Source organism: Canis lupus, chromosome 24 (assembly GCF_003254725.2).
Source record: "Canis lupus dingo isolate Sandy chromosome 24, ASM325472v2, whole genome shotgun sequence".
Classification (NCBI taxonomy): Eukaryota; Metazoa; Chordata; class Mammalia; order Carnivora; family Canidae; genus Canis; species Canis lupus.
The window spans coordinates 20,164,469-20,185,178 of record NC_064266.1 but is presented as its reverse complement, the minus strand read 5'-3'; the positions used below and the strand labels follow the sequence as shown (position 1 = coordinate 20,185,178).

The window sequence follows — 20,710 nt, the reverse complement described above, 5'->3', positions numbered from 1 at the left end:
TGCCAGAAAGGGAGCCATCCCCTCTTCCTTTCCTTAGAGCATTTAGTTTAGAAAACTTATAAATTCTTTCCCTGCTCCTTTCAGGTGTATTCACGTCTTAAAAAAAAAAAAAAAAAAAAAAGCTGAATAAGCCTCTCATCAGTTTTACCACCCAGGATCACGACACAAGAGCCATCTCTCTGTAACATAAATTTGAAGAAAGTCAGTGCCCCCATCACCTAGTCTCTGGGGGAGGGTAGGAACCTAACATTAGTGTTCAGCTTCAAGTTGCAAGCAACTTCCTCATAAAGACATGAATTTCTTTTTCCTGCAGATCAAGATAGCTAATCCAGGCAGCCATCCTGATTACCGGGTGAATTTTTCAGGATGAACCATGTGACTCTTATTTGAGAACTAGCTATCGTTTGAGAATACAAACATAGTCGGCTGTACCCGCTGGAGGATGTGGAGGAGTCAGGTTTCTTTCTGCCCATTTACCGACCGTCTGTGATGTGCACCACAATCTGGTTTAATGTGTATTCAGTAATAAAAGTTTTCTTTTTCTTCTACTTTTGTGGAGAGGTTTTCTGTTTTTTTTGTTTTAAATTTTATCTCCAGTACCTTCAAATGTCTTTCTACGAGGGCTGGTTGCATAAATTTGGTACCTCCAAGCAATGAAATACTGTGTGGTCATGATCAAGAACCAGAGCCCTCTCTCCATTTTCAGTGTTGAGCGAAAATAAAGGTACAAAGTAGTCTGAAACTTTTTCTGGAAAAAGACTCTATATTTGTATTTGCATAATCTCTGCAAGTGTGAACAAGAAACTAATAAAAGTACTGTGTGTGTGCATGTGGGTGTGTTTGTTGAGAGGAACTGAGCAGATGGGGGGCAGGAGGAAAGGAATTTTTTTTGCTGAACATCATTTTATATTTTCTGATTTCTGGAACATGTGACTACATTATCTATTCAAAATAAATGAAAAGGAGGGCTGGTGGCAAGCAAACAAACCACCAAAGAAAAGAAGTCCCAGAACCAGACATTCTCTAAGCACTTGATTCTGTTCATTTCTGAGCTTAGCCTTGACCTTAGAACTGAAAATTGATTATATTGATCTTAGGTTCATGTTAGACATTTTTATAGGATGGCTGATATTAATGTAAGAGCAGGGAATGTCCATCTAAAAAAAAAAGTAAAAAAGAGAACAAAATAATAGGTAGCAGATGCACTTCTCCCCAGACTTCCCAGGATTTCCAGGGTCTGGTTCCCTCGCTTGGTGAGTGGGGGAGGAACTGGACTCACTTCTAGAGGTTTGGTGTTGTTCCTCCCCCTATCATCTCTCTGCTAGGAGGTCACCCACTTTCCAAGGAGCAGAACCTCATGGGTCAGGAGGGGTGACAGGAAAGGGTGTGTGGGGTCCAGCGTCCATCTATCTTGGGAACTGAGGAGTCAAGACGCCCAGGATTCCACCCTTCGCCATCTATCTTGTAGAAGCTCCTCTGCGAGGAGAGTGAGAAAAAGGTTACAGGGCAGGGGTCGTCTCTGAGCCACCCTGGCCACTTCTAGGTTGTGTAGACTGTCCCTTTTGTCATTTCTGTTGGGCATCAGATTGGGAAATGGCCCAAGAGGGCTTGCTACATGCTGGGCGCTTCTCACCTTTGTCCCTGTGCTAAACCTATGAGGTAGGTGCTATTTATCACAATCCCCATTTTAGGAAACCGAGGTACAGAGAAATAAGTGACTTCTCCGAGGTCACACAGCCTGTGAGGGCTAGCTCACGCTCTCAGCAGTTTCCCTTCTGACGCCCCTGAGCCTGCCTCCAGCTGGGTGCTGCAAACCTGCTCTCTCTAAAGAGCCCACAGAAGTTCTGAAATGGAATTGCGGGCGCTGTGACGCGGCATGGGGTGGGGCTGCGCTTTGCGGCCCAGGTCCCACGGGAGGCCTTGCGGCGCTCTCCGCAGTCCTAGAGGCGCGTTGACGGGGATGCCCAGGTCCTAAGCCTCTGCCTCCCAGCTCTCCGCCGCCTGCCCTGTGACCCCGGGCACGTGCCCTGCCCGGGTTTCCAGGTGTCAGTCACGGGAGCGGGTCGGGCCTGGTGCTAGGCCGCCGGGCGTCCTAGGCAGAGCACTGCAGGCTGCAGAGGTCGGCGGACGAGAAGAGCCGCAGCACGTTGACCAGCGGGAACATGAGCAGAGCTCCGAGCAGGGAGCCCAGCTGCACCGCCGCCCCGCACCACAAGAGGGCGCTGCGGCTGCGGTCGCGCAGGATCACGCCCAGCATCACCTTGACGTAGCTCAGACAGCCGATGAACAGCACCCACGAAGCCACCTGCGGGTGCGGGGCGGCAGAGGTGCGGCGTGAAGGGGCCTTTGGGGCGAGCCCCGGGGGGAAGGGTGCTTGTAGGGTGACCTAACTGGGCTAAGAGAACCCCATGGAATAACCTTGAAGTTCAATAGAGTCTTTGGGGGTGACACCCTAGGGCTACGGGGGCCCCGGTGAGTTGACACACACCTCTAGGGCAAAGGAGAGCCCAATGACTCCCTTGAGCGAGTCAAGGGCATCTGGGAGGCCAGGGCTGAGGTACACATGGCAAGAAGAATGTGGCATTCAGGAGAGAGGCTGGACTGTCACCTTGGACCAGCCACCTCAACTTCCCAAGCCTCTATTCCCAAATGAGCAGCAGTCCTCCCCCTGCCCAACCCTATCTGGGACTTCCTTCTGGAGCAAACACAAAGACTTTGGTGGGTAGAAAGGGCCTTGGCTAGCTGAGGGGTAAGGAGGGAGGCGTCTTCCCAGGCCAGATACTTACAATGAGGACCTCTCCACCCCAGTGGCCCTGCATGAGGGGGCAGGGGCTCATCACAGCCATGGCCATGTTGTAGGCTCCAAAGCCAGTCCCGAGCACTGTGAGGACCCCCAGGAATGGCAGAGACCTAGGACAGAGTAGAAGAGTGAATGTAGGAGTTGAGAAACCTGACCTCTGCCTCCCCTGCCCTGGATGCTGTGTAGAATGGTCAGCATCTCTAGGGTTAGGGGTTAGATCCATGTGGAAACTTCTAGGCCACCTGGCTCAAGTGGGTCAGCAAGGTTCCTAAGACTAGTCTAGGTCACTCTGAGCATTTGTGGCAGGAGAAACGGAATGGACTCCGTGCTACTGGCACCTGGTTCAGATCCTATTTCCTATTTAAGCTGCAGCTGCTCCCTAAGCCTGCTTCCTCACCTGTGCAATGAGCCTTGCCGGGATGTCAGAACCTGTAGGGCCTGCTCCTGGGCCCCACCCAGTGTTTCGTCTGCTGCCATTTCCTCCTGCAACCTTCCCAACCTCAGCCAGGAAGCTGAGCTGACTAGGAGGTGGCTTTGAGGCTGGCATTGGCACTGCAGGATGTGCTGTGCAACCTCAGTTGACCCCTTCCCTTCTGGTGTCATCTATAGCGTGGGGTCTACAGGATCTAGGGGCCCTGATGGCTGGCCTGGACACATTCCATGGGTGGCCTTCCACGTAGGTTCTATGTGACAACTGAGGATACTGTCCTTCATTTGGGGTTGTCACCCTGTGGCCTCCCTGTGCACGCTCTTCAGAAGACCATGACTGGTCTGTGGTCTTGGGTGGGAGAGGAGGGCCTGCCCCTGCCTCTAAGGACTCTTTATGCTCCAGGATTCTTGGAGTCCCTGGCTTCTAGACTGGATGTTTCTAACAGTCTGGGTGCCTCATATCCCACAGATCTCTGGCCTCTGTTTCTGCTTCCAGAAATGTCCAGCCTCCTTCCCCAGTTTCAAGCCCTAACAGAGAAAACTCAGCTTTCTGACAATGCTACATTTTCTGTCTAACTCTCCTAGTCTCATTCTCCCTCTTTCCTGGGCTGGGGGAGGGGATATGAGCATGTCAGAGGGGACCATGAGGGCAGGTGGGGGCAGAGTCGTGGCTGGGACATTGTAGGTTCTAAGGTCTCATGACTCCAAAGTCTGTGTTTCTCCTCCCAGGGTCTGAGCCCCTGCAGCAGAGCCACTTAGGTTGTGTACTAAAATTTGAAATCTCAGGTCTCAATCTAGGCTGGCTCAATCTGCATCTTATCAATTTGCCTAGCCACTCTTCCAGAACTGCAGCTGTAAAGGAGCCGGCATGAGCTGGAGACAGGAGCACAGGGCTGAAATCCTGGGAAAGAGACCAGGGGATTCGACCCTTTCAGCTCCTGCTTGCTCATTCCTCCTCAAGGGCCAGTGGCTGGTCAACACTTACACTGGACATGCCTTGCACAGGTACTGCTCTAAAGTCTTTACAGAATTAGCTCATTTGATGCTCCCAGCAACCCCAAGAAGTAGAACTATTATTATCATCCCCATTTTCCAGATGAGCATCCCCAAGGCACAAAGAGGTGAAGTGATTTGTTCAGTACCACCTCGCTAGGAAGTGGCCAAGTTGGGCTTTGAATCCCGGGGCCCTAGAATCCACTTTCTATAAGTGCAACCTGAGAGTTGGGGTTTGGAATTCTGACTTCTAGAATGAAGTGGATCCCAATAAGAGTTCCCCAGGCCCAGCTGGGGCAGACCTGTGAGGCAGAAACATGGAGAGGAAGCAGGCAAGAGGGTTGGCCATGGAGCTGAGGGTGGCCGATAGATGGTAGGCAACAGGCCCGTAGGACAGGCAGGAGTAGGTCTGCACGGAGGGCAGCACGCCGTTGGTGAGCCCATTCACAAAGGCCACCAGGATGTAGATGAAGGCCAGGTATGCTGGGTGGTCGGAGGCTGTTTTCTCCTCTGGATGCCCCTGGATCTTGCTGCTAAGCCTTGGACCTGGGGGGCCCAGGTCTTCCCCTTCCCGTGGCCGGATGGAGTGGAGTGTGACCTGGGAGGTGAGGAGGTCTTCTATGGAAGATTCCCTGGGCCTGGGCTGACGCTGGAGGAGAAAGAAAGCAGTGAGGCAGCAGGCCATCATGAAGGAGAGCAGGAGGAAGAAGACCAGGGGCGAGAAGTTGGCCGGGAGGTAGCGGCTTTCCAGATGGACCGCGGAACGCGTCGTCTCCATAAGATCAGACACGAAGGTACTGCTGGCTCCCTGGGAAAGAACAAAACAAGGCTCGGTCAGATCCTCTGGGGATGTCGGGACACAGGTAACAACAGTATTAATGATCATATACAATAAATAGCATGCATTGTTAATAAGTGAGGGATGAGCAGCAGACACAGGACATTACTCAGGTGATAATAAATGCTCATGTGGGCTGATGGCTCACTGGGCACCAGCACTTTGTGTCAGCTCGTGCATGCCTCCTCGCAGCCCTGTGCACTGGGCACCACTACCCCCAGTTTTGGAGGGTTTCGAGGTATCAGGATGGTTCTGAACCTGAAGGTCCTGGGGAGTATGTGGCAAGGCCAGTCCACTTGCTTCTTTCAGGCTTAGAAGTTCTACCTTTTCCCACGCTACTGCCCTCCAGGGCTGGCAGCCACAGATATAGTCAGAGGAGGGGCAGCCCCACCCAAAGCTGCCTGTGTGGACATGGCCTGGTGTGGCCAAATCTCTTCTCAGGAGATCCCATACACTTGAAATTTCAAAACATTTAATTGTCTTCAACTAATTCAAACACTGAAAGTGGTGTGCTGGCAGGGTATGGTAGCCCAGGGCCCCTGGTTCACACCCGCTGTTGGACTACTGTAGTTTGGACAATGCCAGGTGTTACGTGAAGGGTCTGCCAATACCCACTGGAAATAAGTTGGACATTTTAACAGCACTAGGCATTGAAACAATGTCTAAAGTCTAAAGTTCTGGGGATCCCTGGGTAGCTCAGCAGTTTGGCGCCTGCCTTTGGCCCAGGGCGTGATGCTGGAGTCCCAGGATCGAGTCCCGCATCGAGCTCCCGGCATGGAGCTGGTTTCTCCCTCCTCCTGTGTCTCTGGCTCTCTCTCTCTATGTCTATCATAAATAAATAAATAAATAAATAAATAAATAAATAAATAAATAAATAAATCTTTAAAAAAAAAAAAGTCTACAGTTCTTAGCCCTGGCAGTACATTAGCATCACCTGAGGATTTTTGAATAAATACAAGCTCACCATCCCTATTTTGCAGCTTGGAGATGCGAAAAGCTCTGAAAGTTAGGATTTTTTTCATGCCTCAGTTGGTGGCAATACTTGAATGCAGGTAGTTTATTTATAGTCTTCATCAGCCCACTGGGCACGAATGCCCCCCGGGCTGTAGGTGGTGGTGTTACTGTGTGAGACTGCTAGGTCTCAGGTGTTATTACAGACCGAGACAGGTGTTTCTAAAATCTGAAACTCCAGATTCCAACACACTTCTGACCTCAAGGATCTCAGAGAAGCCTCCCCCACACCCCCTACCGAGAGTCTTATTTCATTGTTTTGGATGGGGTGGGCCTCCCCTCCCCTACTGTGTTTCAGTAGCTCCCCCAGGTAGGTGATCTGAAGTGAGGCTAGGTCAAGAACACCCGTCTACCCAACAGCTGGGAAACACAAGCCCTCTGCGTGGTCTTCCCTGGGACCAAGCACGAAGCTCTGTAGCGGGTCATGCTCCAGGTACCTGTGGGAAGACCGTCTTCCTGGTGGTCTCAGGGCTTGGGGTGGTGTCTGATGGCTGAGTGACATTGACACAGGTGGTGAGACCCGAGCCCTGGGCAAGAGCCACCAGGGCAGGCAGGAGGCCGCTGAGTCCCTCGCCCACAAAGAAGGTGGTGAGGTAGTGGGCGGGCAGACGGCTCATGAAAGGCAGGAAGGTGACAGATGAGGTACAGTCCACCAGGGCCAGGAAGAAGGTGAGGACCATGAAGGCAATGCTGTGGTGGCCGTCCAGCACCCAGGAGGTGACATTCCAGAGGAAGGCGAAGAGGGTACAGGCGAGGGTGCCCACACCCAGCACAGTAAAGATGATGGGCACCTCCGAAAGGCAGCTGGGCTGGAAGTGATGGAGCAGGGTGACCAGGAGGGGGCCGATGTTGGCCAGCTGGATGACCACAGTGAGGTAGGAGGGAAGATACCACCCCTCGGGCAGCTCCGTCACCAGCAGGGGCAGCTCTACCCAGATCCCATTGATGGCAACCCAGGAGCCCATCCCAAAGGTGCAGACCAGCAGGTGTATCAGGAAGGCCATGGTGACGTCTGCCCTGCGCCGAAGGCCTCTACCTCTCAGATCAACCTGCAGTGGGGCCGATGGAGAAAAATACCAGGTGAGCAATGTCACGGTCACCATCTGTCAAAAGACTATGCTGTGGTGCCCAGGTTTTCCCTGATCTTTCCCCTTCTCATGAGCAAACTGGCTTTTTATTATAGGAAAACACAGACAAACTCTTTTATGACTAACTCTTCCAGAGGGGAAAGTTTTCCTAACCATGGCTTGTAATTCCAGAGACCACCAAAGAAAAGTCTGACACATTTAACCGCATAAATATGAAAACACACAAAAGTAATCAAATAACAAAGCACCTTCTTCCAAAAAAAAAAAAAAAAAAAGGAGAAATACCAACAGTTGAGATCAAAAGATGACAATCTGGGGGAAAATATTTGCAATGTAAATCAGAGACAAAGGGGTCATTTTCTTCTTACGTAAAGGATTTGTAGAAATTCAGAACAAGAAGACCGAATAGAAGAGTGGGCAAAGGATGTGCACAGTTCAGATTCAAAGGTACAAATAAGCCTTTTATTTTTTTAAGATTTTAATTATTTATTCATGAGAGACACAGAGAGAGAGAGAGGCAGAGACACAGGCAGAGGGAGAAGCAGGCTCCATGCAGGGAACCCGGTGTGGGACTCAATCCCCAGACCCTGGGATCACGCCCGAGCCAAAGGCAGATGCTCAACCACTGAGCCACTCGGGCCTCCCAACACATAAGCTTTAAACATACAAAAAGGTCTGGGTTTGGGGATCCCTGGGTGGCTCAGTGGTTTAGCGCCTGCCTTTGGCCCAGGGCGCGATCCTGGAGTCCTGGGATCGAATCCCACGTCGGGCTCCTGGTGTGGAGCCTGCTTCTCCTTCCTCCTCTGTGTCTGCCTCTCTCTCTCTCTCTCTCTCTGTGTCTATCATGAATAAAAAAAAAAAAAGATCTGGGTTTGTACCCAGCTCTGCCACTTGCTAAGCAGGGTGACCTTGGGCAAGTGACTTTGCCTCTCTGTGCCTCATTTTCCTCATCTGCAAATAGAGGATGAGAGGAGTCTTGACTTTATGGTTTGTAGTGAGATGCAAATATGTTAAAGAGTTAATGTTTTTTGGTGGGGGGGGGCACCTGGGTGGCTCAGTGGTGATATAAGCACCATTTTGGACTCACTGTGATATAAGAACCATTTTGGAGAGAAATGTTGATGAGGCCAATTACCTCATTTTTACAGATGGGAAATAGGGCGAGCCTGGGGAGGCGGGATTTGGAGCAGGTCCTCTTGTGGCAGGTGGCCTCCTGAGCCCCCACCTCCACCCCGCGGTCTGATCTCTCAGTCTTGCCCAGTTCACATGGCCGTCTAACTTCTTTCTCTTTTAGAAGCTGCGGCAGCGTCCCTGTGGCTACGCCTCACCTGGGAAAGTCCCCACACCTCAGAGGCTCCTTCCCTGGTTCCCACACACAGAACTGACTCTCAGCCCCAGAAGAACTCCCTTCTTCCTCCCTCCATTGAGCAGAGTGAGGTCTGACCTGCTTTCTGCCCTGCTGCACCACCTTCTGTCTAGAGACCTTAGGCAGGTGGCTTAAGCTCTGGTCTCTCAGCTGTGAGGCCTGCCTGCCTAATGGCCGGGGACAGGTGTGGCTCTGGGCAAGCCGAGAGAACCCACGGAAGGAAGCTCCAGGCAGTTGGCATGTGGAGAGGACCTTTAGCTCAGGCCAGTTGTGCGCCATGCGCAGCTCCTCGGCTGCTCACTCCCACCTGAGACCAGGATGTGGTACAGAACAGATAAAATCCCACTAAAAAAAGAGCTGCCCTGAACCTGCTCAGGCAGCATTCTGGTGACATGATAAGGAAGGACGAGAAGGTAGAGGTTGAATGATATTCCAAGGCAGAGGCTGCTAGCTGCTTCCCATTACTCACTCTTTCCTTCTTCCTTAGTTGTCACAGAGACCAGATTTTGGGCTGGGCAAATGGCCACCAAGCTTTATGAGTCCATTTCCTGGCCTCCCTTGCAGTGGGGCATGGCCATCCGATCAAGGTAGGCCAAGGAGGTTGTGAAGTCTTAAAGGTGAGGGAGTGGACCTTCCTGCCCTTCCTCCATCCTGCTGTCTGGAACTCAGGTGTGATGGCCGGAACTCTGGTGGTTGTTTTGTGCTAAGAGGGATGGTGTGGGGGCTAGAGGGAGATTAGGGAGATTGGCTTTGTGGCACAGAGCTGCTGTACTGGTCCAGTTCTGCCTGGCACTGAACTCTTGTTTGTTCGGTGTTGTTGACATAGTAAATGAGCTTCTCTCTTGTTTAAACTACTCATTTTATATACAGCAAAACAGTGGCCAAGTGTACAGAGGTAGACATTCAAAGATATAGAGGGACTGGTTATAGTAGCCAAAAGCTAATGAGTACATTTATCTCCTTTACTCTTAATGTCCTAATTCAGAAATCCAGGTCCTACCCCAAATGGGATTTGATCTAAAACCAAAATCAGTTAGGATTAGCTGTTGAAATACACCATAAAGAGGCACTGAAAGGTTAAGAGTGGGATCCCTGGGTGGCACAGCGGTTTAGCGCCTGCCTTTGGCCCAGGGCGTGATCCTGGAGACCCGGGATCGAATCCCATGTCGGGCTCCCGGTGCATGGAGCCTGCTTCTCCCTCTGCCTGTGTCTCTGCCTCTCTCTCTCTCTGTGACTATCATAAATAAATAAAAATTAAAAAAAAAAGAAAGGTTAAGAGTAGACTTGTCTTCCAGAGAAATGCAAAGAGATGGAGGGAGGGACAGACGGAGAGAGAAAATGAGAGGGGGAAGAAGAGAGGGGAGGGGTAGAGGGAAGGGGAGGGAGGGGAGAGAGGGGAGAGAGAACAAAGAGCTCTCAATATGGGATTTGATGCTGAAAGTATAAATTAAGTCATTTCATATCGTCATTGATAGACATCTATACACGGATAGTCATGTTGATAGATACTGCAGTCCTCAGTGGAGTTGAATGGATGTCTGTATTCTGAATAACATTCCCCCACAGCCCCAGACATGCGGGAAGGAAGGGACAACAGCACAGTCCATGGTAGGGCAGTGACTCAGTGCTCTAGGCCTTGATGACAGGAAGTAAAGTAAAATAAACAAGGATATAGAGGAGGCAATAAATGATATTTCTAATAAGGAGGAATAAGTAAATAATGAAAGGGAGGAGGTGGATTTGCTGAAGATGGTTACTTTTATCATCTGAAAAGCTATTAAAATAATGAGAGTTCAGCCAGATGTCCAGTTATACATTTACAAATATGTAGTTTTCCTGCATAGAACCAGAAAATAAGACTTACTAGGGTAGTCATTTGGGCAAAAAGCTGGATCTCTGTTTTACTTCTTACCCCCCATCCTTGAAAAAAGAATCCCAGCTGGATCAAATGTTTAGCTATTTTTTTAATTAATTAAGAAAATAATAGGGGATCCCTGGGTGGCTCAGTGGTTTAGCGCCTGCCTTTGGCCCAGGGCGCGATCCTGGAGTCCCGGGATCAAGTCCCACGTCGGGCTCCCTGCATGGAGCCTGCTTCTCCCTCCTCCTGTGTCTCTGCCTCTCTCTCTCTCAGAGATATATATATATCATATATATATATATATCATAAAATAAATAAATAAATCTTAAAAAAAAGAATAAAAATGCCGCCCCCCCCCAAACATATAGGTAGAAGGAATTGCTTGTGCAAATGTCCTGGGGCAGGAATGAGCCTAGACCAGTGTGGCTGGAGCAGTGGGCCCGATGGGGAGATAAGGGCAGATGGGCAGGTAGTCTGAGTTTCCTTTGTGTGCAATAGGTTCAATGCACCAAAAGGCTAAATCTCCACACCCCACAGAGCTGAGCTGTCTGGTTCTGATGCAGGCACCACCATGGCTGTGAAATTTGAGGGAAGTGATTGGGCTCTGTGAGTCTCTTCCCTGGGCTGGAAAACAGTCATGATGGTGGGATGGCCCAGCACCACCCATCTTCCCTGTGGCTTCCCTGCCCTGGCCTGCTTCCAGGCAGCCACACCAAATGCCCTATGCTCCTGGACCTGGGAGACACAATGACCCCATTGAGGGGTACGCAGCCATCGATGACAAAGAGGGGAGGTGTCCTAGGCAGAGGGAACTGCATGTGCAGAGCTTGGTGGCTTCAGAGCACTAAGGAGTAGCTCAGAATGAGTATGGTGGGAATATTTTTATAAAGTATGTATCTCTTTTCTCTTTTCCCTATAGTGACTTTGCAATTTTTGTCCATTCATTCGACTAGTGTTTATTGGGCACTTGCTGTGTGCTCGACAATAATTTTTGCTCTTGGGAAAGTGTGAGAAGTCACTAAGTGAAATAAAAAACAGAAACCTAGAACAAGTCAGTGGTGATAAGGGCTGTGGGAGGGAAGCAAAGTTGGGAGGAGCAGGTGATCGTAAATGGGGTTGTCAGAGGGAATGTGAAGGAAGTATGGGAGTGAACCAGGCCAGGGGAGAGTAGTGCAGGGGGAGGAAACAGCAAGTGCAAAGGCCCGGGGGTGGCACCTCACCTGCCATGTCCCAGAAACAGGTCTTGGTGTTGGAAGGCCAACCCAGAGGCCAGTGTGGCTGCAGCCCTGCAAGCAGAGGAGGTGGGGGGTTGGGGGTTGGGAGATGGGCAGGTCACATAGGGCCCTCTAGGCAAGAGTTTGGGTATTTTCTGAGCCCAAATCTCCATTCCTGGGCAGAAGGAGGACCAGCTCTAATTGGGTTTTAACAGAATCACACTGGTTGTTATGGGGAGAGTAATGGGGGGCCAGGGCAGAAGTAGGAGTGGAACCTATTAATCCATTAGGGAGCTGGTATAGTAATTCAGGCAAAAAACATAGTAATGCTAACAATGCCAAGAATTCTAAGGGTAGCTACCATTTATTACTGGTCAAGCACTTGACACACAATATCCATCAGATCCTCCCAATCATCCCCGGGTAGGCAGTATGAGGATCTCCATTTTATAAATGAGTTAAGGGGGCTCAGAAAAGTGATTTGCTCAAGGTCACCCAGCTGGTCATCTGGGAGCTGGGATTTGAACCTAGGCACAGCTGACTGTGGACCCAGCCTGAGCAGAGCCCAGGAGGGAGGGGATTATGAAGAGGTGGCAGGGGCCAGGTGGAGCAGGATCCCCTTCCACTCACCTCCAGCCTCCCCAACACGTGGGTTGGGAAGGGGAGAAATGGGGTGCTGGCCTAGGAGAACCTGAGAGAGATTTCAAGACTTTTCTGCTTCCTGGGCCCCACCAGCGACAGTGGGAGACCAGAAACCTAGGCTCTGGAGGAGACACTTAGGACTTAGTCCGCTCTATGGCAGATGGGCACCCACACGATGCCAGGACAGCCCCTGGCAAAGGTGTCTCTTTCCTTCGAAATCTTGTATCGAAAGCTGAGAGTCCCTGGCCCAAGGCAGTGGGGGTAGGAGGCCAGTGTGCCCTCAGTGTGTGGCTGAGTCACCTCCTGCCCCACTCCTGCCCCACCAGGACCATTGGAGCCCGAGCAGCCTCCACTCCTGGCACTTGTGCCTCTCTTTGCTTTGTTCTCGCACAATATTATCGAGCATCAGCCCACTTTTGGAGGTTTATCTGTGTCTTATCTTCTAAGTGCTGACCTCTCCCACTGGAGTATAATCTCCATGTGAGCAGAGCCCTCTCTTCCAGTGTCCAGGTGGCCACCTGGTTTACAAAGGGCTGGGCCTCCAATCGAGCCTGCCTCGGCCATGCAGCTTGAGTTGGCCAGGGCAGCCTGGACAGTGCCAGCCGGCAGGGTGGGCACTGTTTACACTCGATCCTGGACAAGGGTCTGAGTCAGTGTTGGCCTAGAGTCCTCTGTGAATCCTCCAGGTCCTCTCCCTCCTACTCCAGCCTGGGACCTGGGGCCTGGCCCGGGCCGAGGGACCTGGCCCGCCCTCATGGGGATGGTGGGGAGGTTGTCCAGATGGAGGCAGGATGGCTTTGAGTAGACGGAGGAAGAAGAGAGAGACCAAAGCCAGAAGCCAGAATGGGCAGAAAGAGGGACAGAGGCAAGGTAAAAGGAGGAGATGGGACAGAGAGGGCAGGGGCAGGAGGGGAGGAGGTGGATAGAGGAGCAGCTGGGAGTGTTGGAACCCTGGCACCAGCTCGGCCATGGCCCTCACCTAACTGCTCACATCCATTCATCTCTTACCTTTCATCACCTCAGAGTCCCCCGCCTCCTCCAACTCCACCTTCCCATCTCACAAATGTGGGGAAATGGAGGCCCAGAGATGAGGCAATGCTTGCCCACACTGTGTCCCTCCCCCGCCCCGCCCCCCACCTCAGGTGGTGGTGGTCATCCAGGCCTGTGCTCAGTGGCTGTGTGTCCTCAGGCCAGCCGCTCACCCTCTCTGGGTCTTGCTTTCTCCATCCAAGAAAGGGTGTGGGGATGCCCCTGTCTTGTTGGGCTTGGCTGATAGGGAGGAAGCAAGGAGATAATGGGAGCCCCAGGCTGGCTGGCAAGGGACTTGACGTTCCCTTCCTCCTCCTCCCTCCCTCTCAGGCCCTGGAAGGGCTGTAGGCCTCCCACGAGGCTGACCTTGCCCTTGCCGAAGCAGCCTCCCCTCAACTCCCATCCCCACTCCCGGCCCCCGTGCCAGGCTGGTGAGGCTCCGGCCCAACCTGGCAGGAGCTGCCCTCTAGACTTCCCAGCGGCGTGGAGATACAGCTGGCCAGAGGTCAGTGGGGGACCCGTCTTCTAACCCAGGGAGGAGGGGGCTGAAGTCCACCCTGCCAGCCCCAACCTGACCACAGAGGAGGAAGCTCTTCTTCCCTTCTACCTCTGGCTTCAGCCCAGGAGTCCAAAACCAGGGGAAAAAACCCCACAGGCCCGCCGCTGTCCCCAGACAAGTACCCCCCACCCCCCACCGACCCCCGATGCCCAGTGCCAGCCGGCCCCTGGTATCTGCAGCTGACTCACAGGCCTGAGCCTCCGGCAAGGCGAGCTTACCTGCAGGTCCCGGTCCCAAGTGGCTCTGCCTGGGAGGGGCCCAGGCTGCCGGGTTAGTATTAACCTGCCTGGCCCCGCCCTGTGGAGGGGGAGGCAGGGAGAGGCAGGGGAGGGTGGGCGGGGCTGCCAGTGGCAGGCAGAGCCTACTGTGTGTCTGCAGGCCGCCCAGCCGCCCCATCCCCCGGATCCTGATGATAAACAGTAACAGGACGGGCTCACGTTGTCAGTGAGCGCTTCCTTGCATACTTCTTAGGAGGGTTGGCCCCTAAGAAGACAGAAGACCTGCCCGGGCTGCTCTAGCCTGACCCCAGGGCCACCATAACTCCTTCTACACAGTAACAGGGCTCTCCAGAACAAAAACTCTTGGTTCAAATGCTGGAGCTGAAGCAAGTCACTTGGAAGTGGAGGGTATTAATAGCATCCTTCTTGTGGGGCAGAAATCCTAATAGCCAGTGTGTGCCAAGCTGACTCTGTACCAGGCACTGAGCTTGACACGCATTAATACATTTACTTTTCACCATAACCTTTTGGGGTGTGGGGCGTGGGGGAGAGATGCTATTACAATCCCATTTTACAGATTAGGAAAACAGAGGCCCAGAGAAGTCAAGAGTCTTGGCCCAGGTGGTCTCTGATGTCCACTGATGAATACTGCTCGGACAAAAAGCGATAGTTCATATCTGATTAAATATTTCCGGAATCCTAGACAGTAAGCAAATATTTAGTTCCCGCGTTACAGATGGGGAAATTGAGACTCACAGAGGTCAGGTGACTTGCTGGAGGTGCCCTAGCTGGGAAATGCAGGGTCAGATTCGAGGCTGACTCCTACTGGCGCTCACACAGGGCCTGGCGCCTGGTAAATGCCCATTGCAGATTGACTTCTCCTGAGAATTCCGGCCGGCTTTTTGTTTGCCTTATTCTCTGAGATATTCATTTGCTTGATAAGCAATCACTCTCCAGGCAGATGCTTGGGATGAGAGGTGAGCAGACCACGGAGGAGGACCCCAGGCCCCTCTCTCAGCTGTCAGGGGCTAAGGGGCACTTTGGGTTATGGGAACCTAGGAATGTGCTCCCTAGGAGAGCCTCCACCAGCACATCAGCAGTGAGAGGCCGCTCCTGGCCCAGATCCCTCCCACCCACTGCGGTTCCTTTCCGATTCCGACTGTTCTCCCTTGGGTGGGATCCACAGCCCTGCTGGTGTGATCTCCCTTCTGGCCACCTCACCGGTGCATCTTGTTTTTTAATTTAAAAACATATCTTTATTATCAATCCTCAAGGACTCCCCTGTGGCTCACCAAATTAAAACCAAAAAAAAAAAAAAAAAAAAAAAAAGCCTAAGGGTCACATTTCTGTCCTTTCTCAGCTGGTACCAATAAACCTTGACAATTTTTATCACTTGCTCTTTCTTATATGTAGTCTTTCTTGCTTCCAGCCAGAACTGCTTACCATTCTTTAAGTATTTATAGTAAGTCTAAGCCACCAAAATTTCCATATGAATTCTTCTGTTAGAATACCCTTTCTGGGGCGTCTGGATGGCTCAGTCAGCTAAACCTCAGACTCCTGATTTTGGCTCAGGTCATGATCTGAGGTTGGGCTCTGTGCTGGGCCTGAAGCCTGCTTGGGATTCTCTCTCTCCCTCTCTCTTTGCCCCTCCCTGCCCCTCTTCCTCCCCCTAAAGGAAAAGAAAAAGAAAAAGAAAAAGAAAAAGAAAAAGAAAAAGAAAAAGAAAAAGAAAAAAGAAAGCCTTTTGCCTCATCTCTTTCCAGCACAATCCTATCCATATTTCAAAGCCAATCTTAAACGTTACCTCCACCAAAGGAACTTTTCTGGCTGTTTCTAATATAACTGGTATACATTGGGAGCTTAATAAATGTTGCATATGTAGCCGGCTCCAGGGCTCCCAAAGAGATCCTGTTCTGCCACTGGCCGCTGACAAAATCCAAAGGCAGAGAGACGAGTAGAGGTGAAACAGGAGAGGAATTTATTTCAGTGAGGCCAGCGCCGGGAAGACAGCGGGCTAATGCCTCATAGACTGTGTCCAAAGTGCTGAAAATACTTCCAGGTTTATATAAAGAAGATGTGGGACACAGGTGGGTGGGCCCATGCAGGTGGGCAGTGAGGGTCAAATCGCTCAGTGTCTTGGAGTCCCTCACAGGCGGTCCTGCTGGCTCAGGGCAGTCCTCATGGCTTGAGGGGCATTTCAGCTGCTGCAGGGGATGCTCTGCCCTTGGGCTCTTCCACCTGAGCCCAGAGATGCGCTGGAAAGAAGAATCCAACTGAAAAGTTTGAGGCCAAAATAGAGACAGTGGAACTCTTTACATGCCTCGATGAATGAATCCCAACCAGAATATTCTCCTTTTCCTTGTCATCTCCAGATATTTTTACAGCCTCTGTTGTTCAATGAAGACCATTATTATTATTTTTTGTAGCAGTTTTAGGTTTCGAGAAGAGCATCCCCCTCCCCCCATTCCTTACAGACTGGGGCATCCCATCCACTGCGATGGGAGGCTTGCCTTTTCCTCTGATTATCTGGGAGCTCTGTCTATATCCTGCACATCCGGACCCTCGTTCATTGGCTTCAGTCACAGAACGACGTTTATTAAGTGCCAGTGAAACCGGCGCTTTATAATAAAAGCTCTACTTTTAACCTACTGAATACAAGGCAGAATTGTTGTTGCCTTGTGTTTAGGGTAGCTGGAGGCAAGTGAGCTCTAGCCCAAGGGCCCCATCTTTTCACAATAGACTTTCTAACTGCCCATTTCTAAATGGAATTAGCCTAGGTAATATATCTTGAGGCCTTGTAACTGCTTCTTATGGATGAAATCTCTCTGATGCACGAGTCACAAGATGTTTGTATAAGTTGTTTCTCCCAAACAGAGAGGCTGGGGACCTAAGGAGCATGATGCCCCAGTGTGCCTGTAGATCAGCAACGCCCTCACTGATGTGGGAACAAAGGCAGGAGAGAAATTATGAAATTTCCTTACTCCCTACCGCCCATTGACAAGTCCTTGAAACAGGCAGAGTGACCTTCCTCTAGGGACTCCACTGCCTCGATGTTGATACTTGGCTAAGGGCAAAAGGCAGTCTTAGTCCAGCCCCCACAACTCCATAAATCTACTTTAACATATAAAAATTCCTTTGGAAACTCCCCTTACCTCTATCCTCTAAGATACATGTTAGGAATCATCCCACTGATATATGACCCACTGATAAACTGAAGGGTCTCAGGACTGAGTTTTTACCAAAGGTAATAAATGACCTTTCCTAACAATAGCTGATAAACATCTGAAGGGTCTCATGACTGAGTTTTCACCAAAGGTAATAAATGACCTTTCCTAACAATAGCTGATAAACATCTGAAGGGTCTCATGACTGAGTTTTCACCAAAGGTAATAAATGACCTTTCCTAACAATAGCTAGCCCCTGTCCCCCCTTCACCCCAGGATCCTGGAAACCTTATTTCCAAAATACCTGGGAGACTTACGCTCTCCCTAATCCCTTTCCCAACTTGAAAATATATAATAGGCCACTCTTCATGACCCCAGGGCAGCTCTTTCTGCCCGCGTTTCAATAAAACCACCCTTTTTGCACCAAAGACATCTCAAGAATTCTTTCTTGGGTGTCCACTTTGAGCCCTAACGTCTTTCCTGCATCACTCACTTTTTCCTCATCCTCTATAGCTACCAGTCCCCTTTGACCACACTCTCCCTAAAATCCAGTGAAGACTCAAGACCCCTTTTTTCAGGGCAGGCAGACTTGAGATCTCACTCCCCCTCCCCATTTCCTTGTTTAGCTGCCTTGCAAAGTAAACTTCTTTCTTTACTGCAGACCCAGTCTCAGTGTTTGGCTTTGCTGCACACGGGGCCCTTGCTCCCCCATCCTTGTGAGAGACAGTTGGGACCTAGAATTGAACAGAAGAGACAAAGCCCTTGTCTTTGGAGATCTGCCATTCTTGTGGAGCCAGAGGGACAATAAACATAGTAAGTGAGGACATTATTTAGTATGTTAGGTGGAGTGGGTAGAAAAAAAGAGAGCAGGGTGAGGGGGCCCCAGAGTGGCAAGTGGGGGCAGGCTAGAGAGTGGGGACACCCAGTAGAGGCAGGCAGGGGGACAGAGTCCCAGGCTGGGCAAGGGCAGGACTAGGGGTGTGTCCATTATCCCAGTGCACCGGGATGAATGTTAGCCGGGCCCCAGGGCTGGGCACACATCGTTTACCATCTAGAACAATGCAGCAGCAAACACCGGTCATCTGTCCGTCTGCCCATGTGCAGAATACCTGGAGGATCCACTCCTCGCAGTGAGCTACAACACACTCGGAGAGGGACCATCCGGTTGCCTTCCAAAGGCTCCGCACCAGGGCCACGAGTTTCCCACAAAGAGCTGCCCTCCGGGAGTTCTCGAACGTGTACATTCTTCTGGCAGGTCACAAGGGCGCTCACATTCCACCAGGAGAGTTTCCAGAGCGGAAATCAGCTAATCCGCGACAGGGCCCCCGGGGCAGGCGCGGGAAGGTTCACGCCTAGGTGGTGGGTGGGCAGGGCTTCCTGATGGGTGGATGGGTGGATGGGTGGATGGGTGGGTGAGCAGAAGAGGGGCTGGGGACGCTGCCGAAGTTACCCATAGAGGCCACCAGGGGGCGCACGGTGCCACCACCTCCCAAGATGAGCCTGTCCGGGCATCCCCGGGGAATTAGGACCTTCTCTCAAGGGGTCCTGTGGGGCCTAAAAGCCAGGGTGAGAAAAAGGAGGGAGGTGAGAGGAAGGAGAGCGAGAGAAAGGGAGCCGTAGAGTTAGGGAGGGTTAGAGGAGCTTCTAAGAGTGCCTCTAAAGCAGTCTGCTCTCTCTAAAGTGACCTCTTATCTGTGAGTTGAATTCAAGAGCCCAGAACCTAGTGGAGAAAAAAGTCACAGGATAAATGCGTACAGTATGATGCCGTTTGTGTAAAAAAGAAATTCCTACCAATAAATGCTACATATTCATTAGGGCTGTGTGTGTGTGTGTGGTGTTTACCACATATACATCCATAGGAAAAAGTCTAGAAGGAGGAATTTCAAAATCAGCAACAGTGGTTACCTTTGGAATTGTGTGTGTGGAAGGGGTCAGGGAATGGGAAGGGTGATGGGGAGTGATCAGAGAGGACTTTAGCCTTAAATACTTTAATTTCCTAGGAGTCTAAATCCTGTTGGTTGTGTAACCTAAAATTAAAAATTACTTTAAAGGGACACCTGGGTGGCTCAGTGGTTGAGCATCTCCTTCCAGCTCAGGCCAGGATCCTGGAACCCTGGGATGGAGTCCCACATTGGGCTCCCTGTGGGGAGCCTGCTTCTCCCTGTACCTGTGTCTCTCATGAATAAATAAATAAAATCTTAAAAAATTACTTTCAGAAAAGAAAAATGAAGATAAAGAAATGACAGAAACATCAAATGCCATCTTGTATTGCATCAATAGAGGTCTTCCATGTAGCTCAAGGGAGGTGAGAGCCTCCCATGCTCTTCTCAGAACATACCCAGGAGGACCTCCTTTCCTCTCCTTGGCTCTGTCCTGTGTGAAGAACAGTGACAGCTCAAGGGCATGCCAAGAGTTGAAAGGGGAGGAAATTGTGGTGCCATCTGAATGTGTGCAGAGGAGTGAGCATGCTCTTTACTCAAGCTGCAGTAGCCAGGCTGGGAGGGGTATGTGTGACAAATGCATTCTTGCAGTCAGATTTCTGCTAGGTCCCAGGGGCAGGATTCCAGGAGTGAAGGATAGTGGAGACTCCCGTCCAGATGGGGTAAAGATTTCACATCCAGCTAAGTGGGGATGGTGTGGGATAATTTGGGGATTTGGGAAGTGCCTAGACTTGGAATGTATGCAAGCCAAGACAGCATGATGACTCCTAGGAACTAGGAACACCTAGGATGGAACTCCCAGCACCCTATGGGAGGGTAGGGGAGTCTCTGAAAGACTCCTTCAGCTCTGGAAAACAATAGCTGGGAGACCAGAATGGGTGGCCGTTGAGATACAGATTAGACCTGAACCCTCAGTGGGCTTCGGAATCTCATCAGTAAAATGGGTGGTGGGTGGGTGTGGTCTCTGATTTTATCCAGCTGGGAATCTTGCAGGATCTCTTTTGGTCCTGATCACTTGCAAGCTGAGGGTTTGCAGTTCCCAGATTAGCCAGCAGAGCTCGCCTTCTGACAGACTGAAAAAAGCCGGGCTGGTCTGAAGCTGGGACGAGGCTGGGATTCTTCCTTTATTTGCTTTTTCTCTTCCGGGAACTTGAGATCAGCAGTGTTCCGTGCACTGGGGATACGGTCAGGAGCAAGGGCTCTACAATGGAGCTGCTAATCTTCCCTCCCAACTTCTTTTTTTCTCCCACACCCCACTTCTTCTTCTTTTTTTTTTTTTTTTAAAGATTATTCATAGACACAGAGAGAGAGAGGCAGAGACAGAGGCAGAGGGAGAGGCAGAGGGAGAGGCAGAGGGAGAAGCAGGCTCCATGCAGGAAGCCTGACGTGGGACTCGATCCCGGGTCTCCAGGATCACACCCCAGGCTGCAGGCGGCGCCAAACCGCTGCGCCACAGGGGCTGCCCGCACACCCCACTTCTGATTCCTTAGCAGATTCAGATAGGGCCACCTCTGTACCCCTCCACTGCCACCACCGCCGGCCAGCCCTTCATGTCCTGCCT

At 51.1% G+C, this 20,710-nt stretch overlaps 2 protein-coding genes and 1 long non-coding RNA gene across 8 annotated transcripts in view; 1 reads left to right on the top strand and 2 right to left on the bottom strand.

Annotated features, from left to right (window-relative positions):
- FAM110A (family with sequence similarity 110 member A) overlaps positions 1–20,710 on the top strand; it is a 146,234-nt gene that overhangs the window by 90,944 nt on the left and 34,580 nt on the right. The window lies entirely within an intron of this gene.
- On the bottom strand, positions 744–14,129 carry SLC52A3 (solute carrier family 52 member 3). 5 transcript variants are annotated; one of them, XM_025469594.3, is made up of 7 exons: positions 14,046–14,110; positions 13,442–13,508; positions 11,604–11,669; positions 6,509–7,120; positions 4,525–5,030; positions 2,787–2,910; positions 744–2,305 (listed from the first exon to the last, which is right to left on the bottom strand). In XM_025469594.3, exons 4-7 carry the CDS (start codon positions 7,073–7,075, stop codon positions 2,093–2,095), a joined length of 1,410 nt encoding a protein of 469 aa, XP_025325379.1. In that variant the 5' UTR covers positions 7,076–7,120; positions 11,604–11,669; positions 13,442–13,508; positions 14,046–14,110; the 3' UTR covers positions 744–2,092. The 5 variants fall into 5 exon arrangements, with proteins under 5 accessions (XP_025325379.1, XP_025325384.1, XP_025325383.1 ...); XM_025469599.3 differs by lacking the exon at positions 13,442–13,508 and having other exon boundaries at positions 14,046–14,091; XM_025469598.3 differs by lacking the exon at positions 11,604–11,669 and having other exon boundaries at positions 14,046–14,082.
- On the bottom strand, positions 16,001–18,482 carry LOC112673731 (uncharacterized). 2 transcript variants are annotated; one of them, XR_003145024.3, is made up of 2 exons: positions 18,258–18,482; positions 16,001–16,432 (listed from the first exon to the last, which is right to left on the bottom strand). It is a non-coding gene; the product is annotated as an uncharacterized LOC112673731 (long non-coding RNA). The 2 variants fall into 2 exon arrangements; XR_003145025.3 differs by having other exon boundaries at positions 18,319–18,482.

Excerpts from the sequence above, each read along its gene's own strand:
- SLC52A3 (XM_025469597.3), bottom strand. The coding sequence starts at position 7,075 with ATGGCCTTCCTGATACACCTGCTGGTCTGCACCTTTGGGATGGGCTCC. Across the intron at positions 5,031-6,508 it reads GGAAGACGGTCTTCCCACAG|GGAGCCAGCAGTACCTTCGT; the intron begins GTACCTGGAGCA and ends GTTCTTTCCCAG. Across the intron at positions 2,306-2,786 it reads GGGGTGGAGAGGTCCTCATT|GTGGCTTCGTGGGTGCTGTT; the intron begins GTAAGTATCTGG and ends CCGCACCCGCAG.